The 13,129-nt window shown below is 49.3% G+C and overlaps 1 protein-coding gene across 1 annotated transcript in view; it reads right to left on the minus strand.

Annotated features, from left to right (window-relative positions):
- Positions 1-363: 363 nt before the first annotated feature.
- The window catches only part of PRMT3 (protein arginine methyltransferase 3), a 31,016-nt gene continuing 18,250 nt past the window's right edge, over positions 364-13,129 (minus strand). The window contains exons 14-16 of the mRNA XM_053448838.1: positions 3,900-3,950; positions 3,642-3,729; positions 364-558 (exon numbers count right to left, since the gene is read on the minus strand). Of these exons, the coding sequence (XP_053304813.1) occupies positions 449-558; positions 3,642-3,729; positions 3,900-3,950 (249 nt within the window). The 3' untranslated portion in view covers positions 364-448. The remainder of the gene's footprint in view (positions 559-3,641; positions 3,730-3,899; positions 3,951-13,129) is intronic.

The raw sequence follows: 13,129 nt of genomic DNA on the forward strand, positions 1-13,129 counted from the left end.
ATCCCGTATCACGCGCGCCCTCCGCTATCCCGTATCACGCGCGCCCTCCGCTATCCCGTATCACGCGCGCCCTCCGCTATCCCGTATCACGCGCGCCCTCCGCTATCCCGTATGCCTTCCGCTCCCCCGTATCCCGCGCCGCTCCCCGGTATCCCGCGCCCCCTCCGCTCCCCGGTATCCCGCGCCCCCTCCGTATCCCGCGCGCCCTCAGCTATCATCCCAGCTCCTTCTACAGTTTCTGAGCCTCGCTTACAGATTTTACATCATTTTTTCCGAATTTATCTCATTTAATAAAATCATCTCCTTATTTACTGAATAAAATCTCTTCTTGTTGGACACAAAGGAGGCAAATAACGCGACGCGTTTCTTTACCACGAAGGGGTTTTTATTCAGTATAAAACGCTGGAGGATGGCGGCGGCGGTAGCGGCGGCGGTGGCGTCGCGGGGGCTACTGCAGGGTGTAGGTCTGCGTCGTGTTATTCAGGGACAGCGCTATGAGGAGGGAGCGAGGGTCTTTCCTGTTCTTACGGACGCTTATCTTGCCTTTCAGCGCTTGCCCTGCGAGGAGAAGAAACAGACGGTCATTAAACGGCCGGCGCGGCGCGTGGCAGGCGGGAAAAGCCGATCTAACAGAGAGGGGGTGATGTTCACAGCTGAAGACGCATGTAGGGATGCGATAAACACCCCCCCCCGCCGCATGCAGAAAAACATTGTTTAATCCACGGCGACACGGATTGTAAACCGAGGTCTCATCCACCAAAGCCACGGCAGACACTAAAACCCCTATCCACAAAGGAACGCTGCGTTATGATGTCACAACCGGCATGGAAATCTGCATTATAAAATGCGTTTGTGGGCGGAGACTCCCGCTGTCTGCCACCCCGCGACCCCAATAATATCACATTCCGAAATATCAGGCTGCGAAGGGTTAAACGCTCAGAGAAGAAGCTGTAATCAATGCAGGATTTGCGGAGCCTCGGCGAGCAGCGCCTCGTGATCGAGACAATTAATCAGTGTCATGTAGATATCAGATGACTGATGTTTTCACGCGCAGCAGCGCCCCGGAGCGGGGGGGGGCTCTCTCCGGGATAAAGAACTTCACCTTGCGCTTATCGCGGCCTCGCGGCTGGCAGAACCTGCGCTACGGAGCGCCGCAGACAGATTAGGACACAATTAATTGAATTATTGCCCTGTTAGAGGCTTTTATTTAGCCCTCGGAGACGCTTAATTCTACTGAAAATAAACACAACAAACTGTGTATCTCAGGCGTCGGGATACAAGGGTTTAACCGTACTGGGGAGGAAAAACAATGAGCATTAAATAAAAAATACAAACCTAGAAAAAGTGTGGACTGCAGGGCCGGGGGCCACTGCCAGATTCCTAACATAAATATAATGCATGGAGGGTAATATAACGTACGGGGGATGTGAATGATATAACATACGGGGGGGGAATGATATAACCTAAGGGGAGGGGTGCATGATATAACATACGGGGGGGACTCATGATACATCGTACGGGGGGGACTCATGATACATCGTACGGGGGGAATGATATAACGTACGGGGGGTGATAGAATATATGGGGGGAATGATATAACGTACGGGGGGTGATAGAATATATGGGGGGGTGATATAACATATGGGGGGGTGATATAACATATGGGGGAATGATATAACGTACGGGGGGGGAATGATATAACGTACGGGGGGGGAATGATATAACGTACGGGGGGGGAATGATATAACGTACGGGGGGGAATGATATAACGTACGGGGGGGAATGATATAACGTACGGGGGGGGGAATGATATAACGTACGGGGGGGGAATGATATAACGTACGGGGGGGGAATGATATAACGTACGGGGGGAATGATATAACGTACGGGGGGAATGATATAACGTACGGGGGGGAATGATATAACGTACGGGGGGAATGATATAACGTACGGGGGGAATGATATAACGTACGGGGGGAATGATATAACGTACGGGGGGAATGATATAACGTACGGGGGGGAATGATATAACGTACGGGGGGGAATGATATAACGTACGGGGGGGAATGATATAACGTACGGGGGGGAATGATATAACGTACGGGGGGGAATGATATAACGTACGGGGGGGGAATGATATAACGTACGGGGGGGAATGATATAACGTACGGGGGGGGATGATATAACGTACGGGGGGGATGATATAACGTACGGGGGGGGATGATATAACGTACGGGGGGGGAATGATATAACGTACGGGGGGGGATGATATAACGTACGGGGGGGGATGATATAACGTACGGGGGGGTGATATAACGTACGGGGGGAATGATATAACGTACGGGGGGAATGATATAACGTACGGGGGGAATGATATAACGTACGGGGGGAATGATATAACGTACGGGGGGAATGATATAACGTACGGGGGGAATGATATAACGTACGGGGGGAATGATATAACGTACGGGGTGAATGATATAACGTACGGGGGGGAATGATATAACGTACGGGGGGGAATGATATAACGTACGGGGGGGGAATGATATAATGTACGGGGGGGGAATGATATAACGTACGGGGGGGGAATGATATAACGTACGGGGGGAATGATATAACGTACGGGGGGAATGATATAACGTACGGGGGGAATGATATAACGTACGGGGGGGAATGATATAACGTACGGGGGGGAATGATATAACGTACGGGGGGGAATGATATAAGGTACGGGGGGGAATGATATAACGTACGGGGGGGAATGATATAACGTACGGGGGGGGAATGATATAACGTACGGGGGGGGAATGATATAACGTACGGGGGGGAATGATATAACGTACGGGGGGGGATGATATAACGTACGGGGGGGGAATGATATAACGTACGGGGGGGGAATGATATAACGTACGGGGGGGGAATGATATAACGTACGGGGGGGGAATGATATAACGTACGGGGGGGATGATATAACGTACGGGGGGGATGATATAACGTACGGGGGGAATGATATAACGTACGGGGGGAATGATATAACGTACGGGGGGAATGATATAACGTACGGGGGGAATGATATAACGTACGGGGGGAATGATATAACGTACGGGGGGAATGATATAACGTACGGGGGGAATGATATAACGTACGGGGGGGAATGATATAACGTACGGGGGGAATGATATAACGTACGGAGGGGAATGATATAACGTACGGGGGGGAATGATATAACGTACGGGGGGGGAATGATATAATGTACGGGGGGGGAATGATATAATGTACGGGGGGGGAATGATATAATGTACGGGGGGGGGAATGATATAATGTACGGGGGGGAATGATATAATGTACGGGGGGGGAATGATATAATGTACGGGGAGAATGATATAACCTACGGGGGGGAATGATATAACGTACGGGGGGGAATGATATAACGTACGGGGGGAATGATATAACGTACGGGGGGGTGAATAATATAAGCAGGGGTTAACACACAGAATGATGACGCGATATAACGTATAAGCGAAAGAGTCTGCAGGGAGCTCTGTCTGGGGGGGGCGCTCTGTCTGGGGGGGGCGCTCTGTCTGGGGGGGGCGCTCTGTCTGGGGGGGGGGCGCTCAGCAGACGGCACCGAATACATTTACCGGCTTTCACAGGAACTGGTTTTTCCAGAAAGAAGACGGTTTGTTTCCAGTGGGTTCTGGGGGCCGAGGGGCCGGTGGAGAATGACACCTATTGACACAGATGAAAAACATTTGTAATATCATGGTACATTAGTCTGTTACACGAAACACGCACACGTTAAATGCTTACAGCAGCAAAACAGCCGTCTCTCACACACAGCTCGGGGCGAGAAACACAATTTCCGTACATAATTAATTTAGATCGGAGGCGCTACTCACCGGGGGGTCGCAGCCCTCCGCGAAGAACACGTCAAAATAACCGCAAAGAGCCTGGAAAAGGGAACACAAGAGCCGTCACTCACACGGGCAGCGGACGGGGGCAGCGGACGGGGGCAGCAGCGGCCGCTACCCGCTTTACAGCAAAACGGCAGAAAAGCAGCATTCCTGCAAAAAACGTGTTTTCTGAACTCATCAGTAACCGCGAGCGCCGTTTACCCAGAGCCGCCCTTTTTTATTCCAGTTCTATGAATTATATTATTATTGATATAACGAATAACGGATGAATTTAATGATATTAATGCTCCGCGCGGCGCTCGCTTCATGTCGCGCGCTCTTATTCCTGCGCCGTCCGCTGAACAGGAGACGCATTTTTACCTAATGATTAATAAAAATAACTATAACGTTTCCTTCCATTTCTGTGCGAACTCTAGCATAGTTCCTATGACATCATCAGTGAGATTGATGTCAGAAGCAGCGAGATATGGGGACAGAATAAATCAGGTTTCTAGTTTAGGAGATGATCCGCTTTACCGCGAGCTGGAAGCGCTCTTTGTTTTGTGTTCAGAATAAAAGCTGGGCTCGCTTTCTGCTGCCAACTCATTATCGCCGTTCGGAAGCAGTTATGGCGCATGTTTGGGGGGGGGGTCTAATGTCTGCGTCTCGCTCAGAAGCCGTTCTTTCACTTTTACTGCATGAAAAGCCGCGAGGAAACGCAAACAAAGGTCTGCGGATCCTGAGAAAGCAGCTCATCTGTCGGTAATCTGCAGCCGTCACTCCCGGCCCCCGTCGGCTGTAAAAATCACTCACTCGTTTAATGCACTGGCCTGAAACTGATTACCCCAGACGCAGCCCCCCAGACGCAGCCCCCAGATCCAACCCAGCAGACACTCACGGGGTGTTTTATAACACGGAATGGGCACAAAATCATAATATACGTGAAAAGAGACCCCCCCCCCAACGTCACAGAGACCCCCAAGCAGCGCTTCACATGGTCACAGAGACCCCCAAGCAGCGCTTCACATGGTCACAGAGACCCCCAAGCAGCGCTTCACATGGTCACAGAGACCCCCAAGCAGCGCTTCACATGGTCACAGAGACCCCCAAGCAGCGCTTCACATGGTCACAGAGACCCCCAAGCAGCGCTTCACATGGTCACAGAGACCCCCAAGCAGCGCTTCACATGGTCACAGAGACCCCCAAGCAGCGCTTCACATGGTCACAGAGACCCCCAAGCAGCGCGTCACATGGTCACAGAGACTGGATAGGAAAAGGTTTCATGATTTCGTGAAGGTCCTGGTATCTGAGCGTTGTACTGCGCTGCGGAATAGGTTGGAGACACTCTTCTATGACAGGGTCATATTTATGTTGCAGGCGGCAGAACAGCACGTTCTAGATTCCGAACCTTAATACGAAGTAGTGGATACTGGGCTCGGTGGCCTCCTTAACTGGTTTCCAGTCTCACCGGTTCCTTCCCATAGGCCGTCATTTAATGTCGCCGGTTATAACCGTTATGTCGCCAAACCGCAGGCAGCGAGAAGCACGAAGGTCCGAAGGCTGATGAAACGGACTCTTCCCAGACGGCAGAACCGAGATCGCACCGGGAGCCGGCCGGTGGGCTCCGTGACACACGTTATGCGGGGGGGGGCACACACTAGGACCCCATCACACAGCGTGTTCACGTGTAACCGGGGCCCCCAAACGGGTCTGTCCTACGCCTGGAATCCCAATCTACCTAAAGACGGCAGATAAGAGACTGCAGAGACCTCCATCCGGAAGGAGATTAGACCTCATCATCAGCCTTTTCACTGCAGGCGGTAATCTATCATCCTGATGAGCGACACAATTAACTGCCCCGTACAATGCCGAACATAATGGGGTTCAGCCGAGCGTGAAGATCCAGTGATTGTAATCCATGCGCAGGCAGCCGCTGCAGCTCCCAGGAAATCCCGGCCAAAGGTCACTTTCAGATCGTTCTCAGTGACCACTCATACAGTGCACACTCAACCCCAAAATAACCCGATCTCAACCCAAACTGCCAGAGAATTAACATTCAAATTCAATAAAACGATTTCTCTCATTTTTAAATGACATTTTACAACATAAAATATTACTGGGGGGGTTATATTACTGTATACAGCGCTGGGGGTTATATTACTGTATACAGCGCTGGGGGTTATATTACTGTATACAGTGCTGGGGGGTTATATTACTGTATACAGCGCTGGGGGGTTATATTACTGTATACAGCGCTGGGGTTATATTACTGTATACAGCGCTGGGGGTTATATTACTGTATACAGTGCTGGGAGTTATATTACTGTATACAGTGCTGGGGGTTATATTACTGTATACAGCGCTGGGGGTTATATTATTGTATACAGCGCTGGGGGGTTATATTACTGTATACAGCGCTGGGGGGTTATATTACTGTATACAGTGCTGGGGGTTATATTACTGTATACAGTGCTGGGGGGTTATATTACTGTATACAGCGCTGGGGGGGTTATATTACTGTATACAGTGCTGGGGGTTATATTACTGTATACAGCACTGGTGGTATATTACTGTATACAGTGCTGGGGGGCTATATTACTGTATACAGTGCTGGGGGGTTATATTACTGTATACAGCGCTGGGGGGTTATATTACTGTATACAGCGCTGGGGGGGTTATATTACTGTATACAGTGCTGGGGGGTTATATTACTGTATACAGCGCTGGGGGGTTATATTACTGTATACAGCGCTGGGGGTTATATTACTGTATACAGCGCTGGGGGTTATATTACTGTATACAGTGCTGGGGGTTATATTACTGTATACAGCGCTGGGGGGTTATATTACTGTATACAGCGCTGGGGGTTATATTACTGTATACAGCGCTGGGGGTTATATTACTGTATACAGCGCTGGGGGTTATATTACTGTATATAGTGCTGGGGTTATATTACTGTATACAGCGCTGGGGGTTATATTACTGTATACAGCGCTGGGGGGTTATATTACTGTATACAGTGCTGGGGGTTATATTACTGTATACAGCGCTGGGGGGTTATATTACTGTATACAGCGCTGGGGGGTTATATCACTGTATACAGCGCTGGGGGTTATATTACTGTATACAGCGCTGGGGGTTATATTACTGTATACAGCGCTGGGGGGTATATTACTATATACAGCGCTGGGGGTTATATTACTGTATACAGCGCTGGGGAGTATATTACTGTATACAGCGCTGGGGGTTATATTACTGTATACAGAGCTGGGGAGTATATTACTGTATACAGCGCTGGGGAGTATATTACTGTATACAGCGCTGGGGGTTATATTACTGTATACAGTGCTGGGGGTTATATTACTGTATACAGAGCTGGGGAGTATATTACTGTATACAGCGCTGGGGAGTATATTACTGTATACAGCGCTGGGGGTTATATTACTGTATACAGTGCTGGGGGGTATATTACTATATACAGCGCTGGGGGTTATATTACTGTATACAGCGCTGGGGAGTATATTACTGTATACAGCGCTGGGGGTTATATTACTGTATACAGAGCTGGGGAGTATATTACTGTATACAGCGCTGGGGAGTATATTACTGTATACAGTGCTGGGGGTTATATTACTGTATACAGTGCTGGGGTTATATTACTGTATACAGTGCTGGGGGTTGTATTACTGTATACAGCGCTGGGGGTTATATTACTGTATACAGCGCTGCGGGTTGTATTACTGTATACAGTGCTGGGGGTTATATTACTGTATACAGCGCTGGGGGGTTATATTACTGTAAACAGTGCTGGGGGTTATATTACTGTATACAGCGCTGGGGGTTATATTACTGTATACAGCGCTGGGGGTTATATTACTGTATACAGCGCTGGGGGTTATATTACTGTATACAGCGCTGGGGTGTTATATTACTGTATACAGCACTGGGGGTTATATTATTGTATACAGCGCTGAGGGGTTATATTACTGTATACAGCGCTGGGGGTTATATTACTGTATACAGCACTGGGGGTTATATTATTGTATACAGCGCTGGGGGTTATATTACTGTATACAGCGCTGGGGGTTATATTACTGTATACAGTGCTGGGGGGTTATATTACTGTATACAGCGCTGGGGGGGTTATATTACTGTATACAGCGCTGGGGGGTTATATTACTGTATACAGCGCTGGGGTGTTATATTACTGTATACAGCGCTGGGGTGTTATATTACTGTATACAGCGCTGGGGTGTTATATTACTGTATACAGCACTGGGGGTTATATTACTGTATACAGCGCTGGAGGTTATATTACTGTATACAGCGCTGGGGGTTATATTACTGTATACAGTGCTGGGGGGTTATATTACTGTATACAGCGCTGGGGGGTTATATCACTGTATACAGCGCTGGGGGTTATATTACTGTATACAGCGCTGGGGGTTATATTACTGTATACAGCGCTGGGGTGTTATATTACTGTATACAGCGCTGGGGTGTTATATTACTGTATAGAGTGCTGGGGGTTATATCACTGTATACAGCGCTGGGGGGGTTATATTACTGTATACAGCGCTGGGGGTTATATTACTGTATACAGCGCTGGGGGGTTATATTACTGTATACAGCGCTGGGGGTTATATTACTGTATACAGCGCTGGGGGGTTATATTACTGTATACAGCGCTGGGGGGGTTATATTACTGTATACAGCGCTGGGGACAGAGCCGGCCTTAGGCGTTGTGGCGCCCTGTGCGGACTACTCCTCTGGCGCCCCCCCTCACTACCCCCCTCTCTGCCCCCCCCTCACTACCCCCCCTCTCTGCCCCCCCCTCACTACCCCCCCTCTCTGCCCCTTCAAACTACCCGCCCTCTCTGCCCCTTTAAACTACCCCCCCTCAAACTACCCCCCCCTCTGCCCCTTCAAACTACCCCCCCCTCTGCCCCTTCAAACTACCCCCCCCCTCTGCCCCTTCAAACTACCCCCCCCCTCTGCCCCTTCAAACTACCCCCCCCTCTGCCCCTTCAAACTACCCCCCCCCCTCTGCCCCTTCAAACTACCCCCCCACTTACCTTGTTGCCGGAGTCCTGCGGTAAGAGCGGGAGGCATCCGTCTTCTCGCTCTGCCGGCATTTCATGTTGAGCGCCGGTATAGTCCGGCGCTCAACATGAGATGCTGGCACCGCGACGGAGTCACGGAGAGTAAGGGGCGCCGAGCGGTTGCCGAGAACTTCACGAGCAACCGCTCGGCGCCCCTGACCGGGACTTAGATTAAAGCATCGTTTGTTTTGTAAACTTTATTTAACATCAATGATGTTAAATAAAGTTTAAAAAAAAACCAAAAAAAAAAACCGATGCTTTAATCTAAGTCCCGGTCAGGCGCCCCTGCAACCATGGCGCCCTGTGCGGTCGCACAGGTCGCACACCCCTAAGGCCGGCCCTGGCTGGGGAGTATATTACTGTATACAGCGCTGGGGGTTATATTACTGTATACAGCGCTGGGGAGTATATTACTGTATACAGCGCTGGGGAGTATATTACTGTATACAGTGCTGGGGAGTATATTACTGTATACAGCGCTGGGGAGTATATTACTGTATACAGTGCTGGGGGGGTATATTACTGTATACAGCGCTGGGGGTTATATTACTGTATACAGCGCTGGGGGTTATATTACTGTATACAGCGCTGGGGGTTATATTACTGTATACAGCGCTGGGGGTTATATTACTGTATACAGCGCTGGGGGTTATATTACTGTATACAGCGCTGGGGAGTATATTACTGTATACAGCGCTGGGGAGTATATTACTGTATACAGTGCTGGGGGTTATATTACTGTATACAGTGCTGGGGGGGTATATTACTGTATACAGCGCTGGGGGTTATATTACTGTATACAGCGCTGGGGGTTATATTACTGTATACAGTGCTGGGGGGGTATATTACTGTATACAGCGCTGGGGGGTATATTACTGTATACAGCGCTGGATGTTATATTACTGTATACAGCGCTGGGGGTTATATTACTGTATACAGCGCTGGGGGTTATATTACTGTATACAGCGCTGGGGGTTATATTACTGTATACAGCGCTGGGGTGTTATATTACTGTATACAGCACTGGGGGTTATATTATTGTATACAGCGCTGAGGGGTTATATTACTGTATACAGCGCTGGGGGTTATATTACTGTATACAGCGCTGGGGTGTTATATTACTGTATACAGCGCTGGGGGTTATATTACTGTATACAGCGCTGGGGGTTATATTACTGTATACAGCGCTGGGGGTTATATTACTGTATACAGTGCTGGGGGGTTATATTACTGTATACAGCGCTGGGGTGTTATATTACTGTATACAGCGCTGGGGTGTTATATTACTGTATACAGCGCTGGGGTGTTATATTACTGTATACAGCGCTGGGGTGTTATATTACTGTATACAGCGCTGGGGTGTTATATTACTGTATACAGCGCTGGGGTGTTATATTACTGTATACAGCACTGGGGGTTATATTACTGTATACAGCGCTGGAGGTTATATTACTGTATACAGCGCTGGGGGGTTATATTACTGTATAGAGTGCTGGGGGTTATATCACTGTATACAGCGCTGGGGGGGTTATATTACTGTATACAGAGCTGGGGGGTTATATTACTGTATACAGCGCTGGGGGTTATATTATTGTATACAGCGCTGGGGGGTTATATTACTGTATACAGCGCTGGGGGTTATATTACTGTATACAGCGCTGGGGGGTTATATTACTGTATACAGCGCTGGGGGGTTATATTACTGTATACAGCGCTGGGGACAGAGCCGGCCTTAGGCGTTGTGGCGCCCTGTGCGGACTACTCCTCTGGCGCCCCCCCTCACTACCCCCCCCTCTCTGCCCCCCCTCACTACCCCCCCTCTCTGCCCCTTCAAACTACCCGCCCTCTCTGCCCCTTTAAACTACCCCCCCTCAAACTACCCCTCCCCTCTACCCCTTCAAACTACCCCCCCCTCTGCCCCTTCAAACTACCCCCCCCTCTGCCCCTTCAAACTACCCCCCCCTCTGCCCCTTCAAACTACCCCCCCCCTCTGCCCCTTCAAACTACCCCCCCCCTCTGCCCCTTCAAACTACCCCCCCCCCCCACTTACCTTGTTGCCGGAGTCCTGCGGTAAGAGCGGGAGGCATCCGTCTTCTCGCTCTGCCGGCATTTCATGTTGAGCGCCGGTATAGTCCGGCGCTCAACATGAGATGCTGGCACCGCGACGGAGTCACGGAGAGTAAGGGGCGCCGAGCGGTTGCCGAGAACTTCACGAGCAACCGCTCGGCGCCCCTGACCGGGACTTAGATTAAAGCATCGTTTGTTTTGTAAACTTTATTTAACATCAATGATGTTAAATAAAGTTTAAAAAAAAACCAAAAAAAAAAACCGATGCTTTAATCTAAGTCCCGGTCAGGCGCCCCTGCAACCATGGCGCCCTGTGCGGTCGCACAGGTCGCACACCCCTAAGGCCGGCCCTGGCTGGGGAGTATATTACTGTATACAGCGCTGGGGGTTATATTACTGTATACAGCGCTGGGGAGTATATTACTGTATACAGCGCTGGGGAGTATATTACTGTATACAGTGCTGGGGGTTATATTACTGTATACAGCGCTGGGGGTTATATTACTGTATACAGCGCTGGGGGGTTATATTACTGTATACAGCGCTGGGGGGTTATATTACTGTATACAGCGCTGGGGGGTTATATTACTGTATACAGCGCTGGGGGGTTATATTACTGTATACAGCGCTGGGGGTTATATTACTGTATACAGCGCTGGGGGTTATATTACTGTATACAGTGCTGGGGGTTATATTACTGTATACAGCGCTGGGGGTTATATTACTGTATACAGTGCTGGGGTCATATTACTGTATACAGCGCTGGGGGTTATATTACTGTATACAGCTCTGGGGGTTATATTACTGTATATAGCGCTGGGGTGTTATATTACTGTATACAGCGCTGTGGGGGTTATATTACTGTATACAGCGCTGTGGGGGTTATATTACTGTATACAGTGCTGGGGGGTTATATTACTGTATACAGCGCTGGGGGGTTATATTACTGTATACAGCGCTGTGGGGGTTATATTACTGTATACAGCGCTGGGGGTTATATTACTGTATACAGCGCTGGGGGGTTATATTACTGTATACAGCGCTGGGGGTTATATTACTGTATACAGTGCTGGGGGGTTATATTACTGTATACAGCGCTGGGGGGTTATATTACTGTATACAGCGCTGGGGGGGGTTATATTACGGTATACAGCGCTGGGGGGTTATATTACTGTATACAGTGCTGGGGGGTTATATTACTGTATACAGCGCTGGGGGGGTTATATTACTGTATACAGCGCTGGGGGGTATATTACTGTATACAGCGCTGGGGGGGTTATATTACTGTATACAGCGCTGGGGGGGTTATATTACTGTATACAGCGCTGGGGGGTTATATTACTGTATACAGCGCTGGGGGGTTATATTACTGTATACAGCGCTGGGGGGGTTATATTACTGTATACAGCGCTGGGGGGTTATATTACTGTATACAGCGCTGGGGGGGGGTTATATTACTGTATACAGCGCTGGGGGGTATATTACTGTATACAGTGCTGGGGGTTATATTACTGTATACAGCGCTGGGGTTATATTACTGTATACAGCGCTGGGGGTTATATTACTGTATACAGCGCTGGGGTTATATTACTGTATACAGCGCTGGAGGTTATATTACTGTATACAGCGCTGGAGGTTATATTACTGTATACAGCGCTGGGGGGGTTATATTACTGTATACAGCGCTGGGGGGTTATATTACTGTATACAGCGCTGGGGGTTATATTACTGTATACAGTGCGGGGGGTTATATTACTGTATACAGCGCTGGGGGTTATATTACTGTATACAGCGCTGGGGGTTATATTACTGTATACAGCGCTGGGGGGTTATATTACTGTATACAGCGCTGGGGGGGTTATATTACTGTATACAGCGCTGGGGGTTATATTACTGGATACAGCGCTGGGGGGTTATATTACTGTACACAGCACTGGGGGGTATATTACTGTATACAGCGCTGGGGGGGTTATATTACTGTATACAGCACATAATCCGCACAACACTCATCCTGAGCGGCCGTTACCTGACCTGCGCAGACACGCTTCGCGTTTTAGCTCCGATATC

This window comes from Spea bombifrons, chromosome 10 (assembly GCF_027358695.1).
Source record: "Spea bombifrons isolate aSpeBom1 chromosome 10, aSpeBom1.2.pri, whole genome shotgun sequence".
Lineage (NCBI taxonomy): Eukaryota > Metazoa > Chordata > Amphibia > Anura > Pelobatidae > Spea > Spea bombifrons.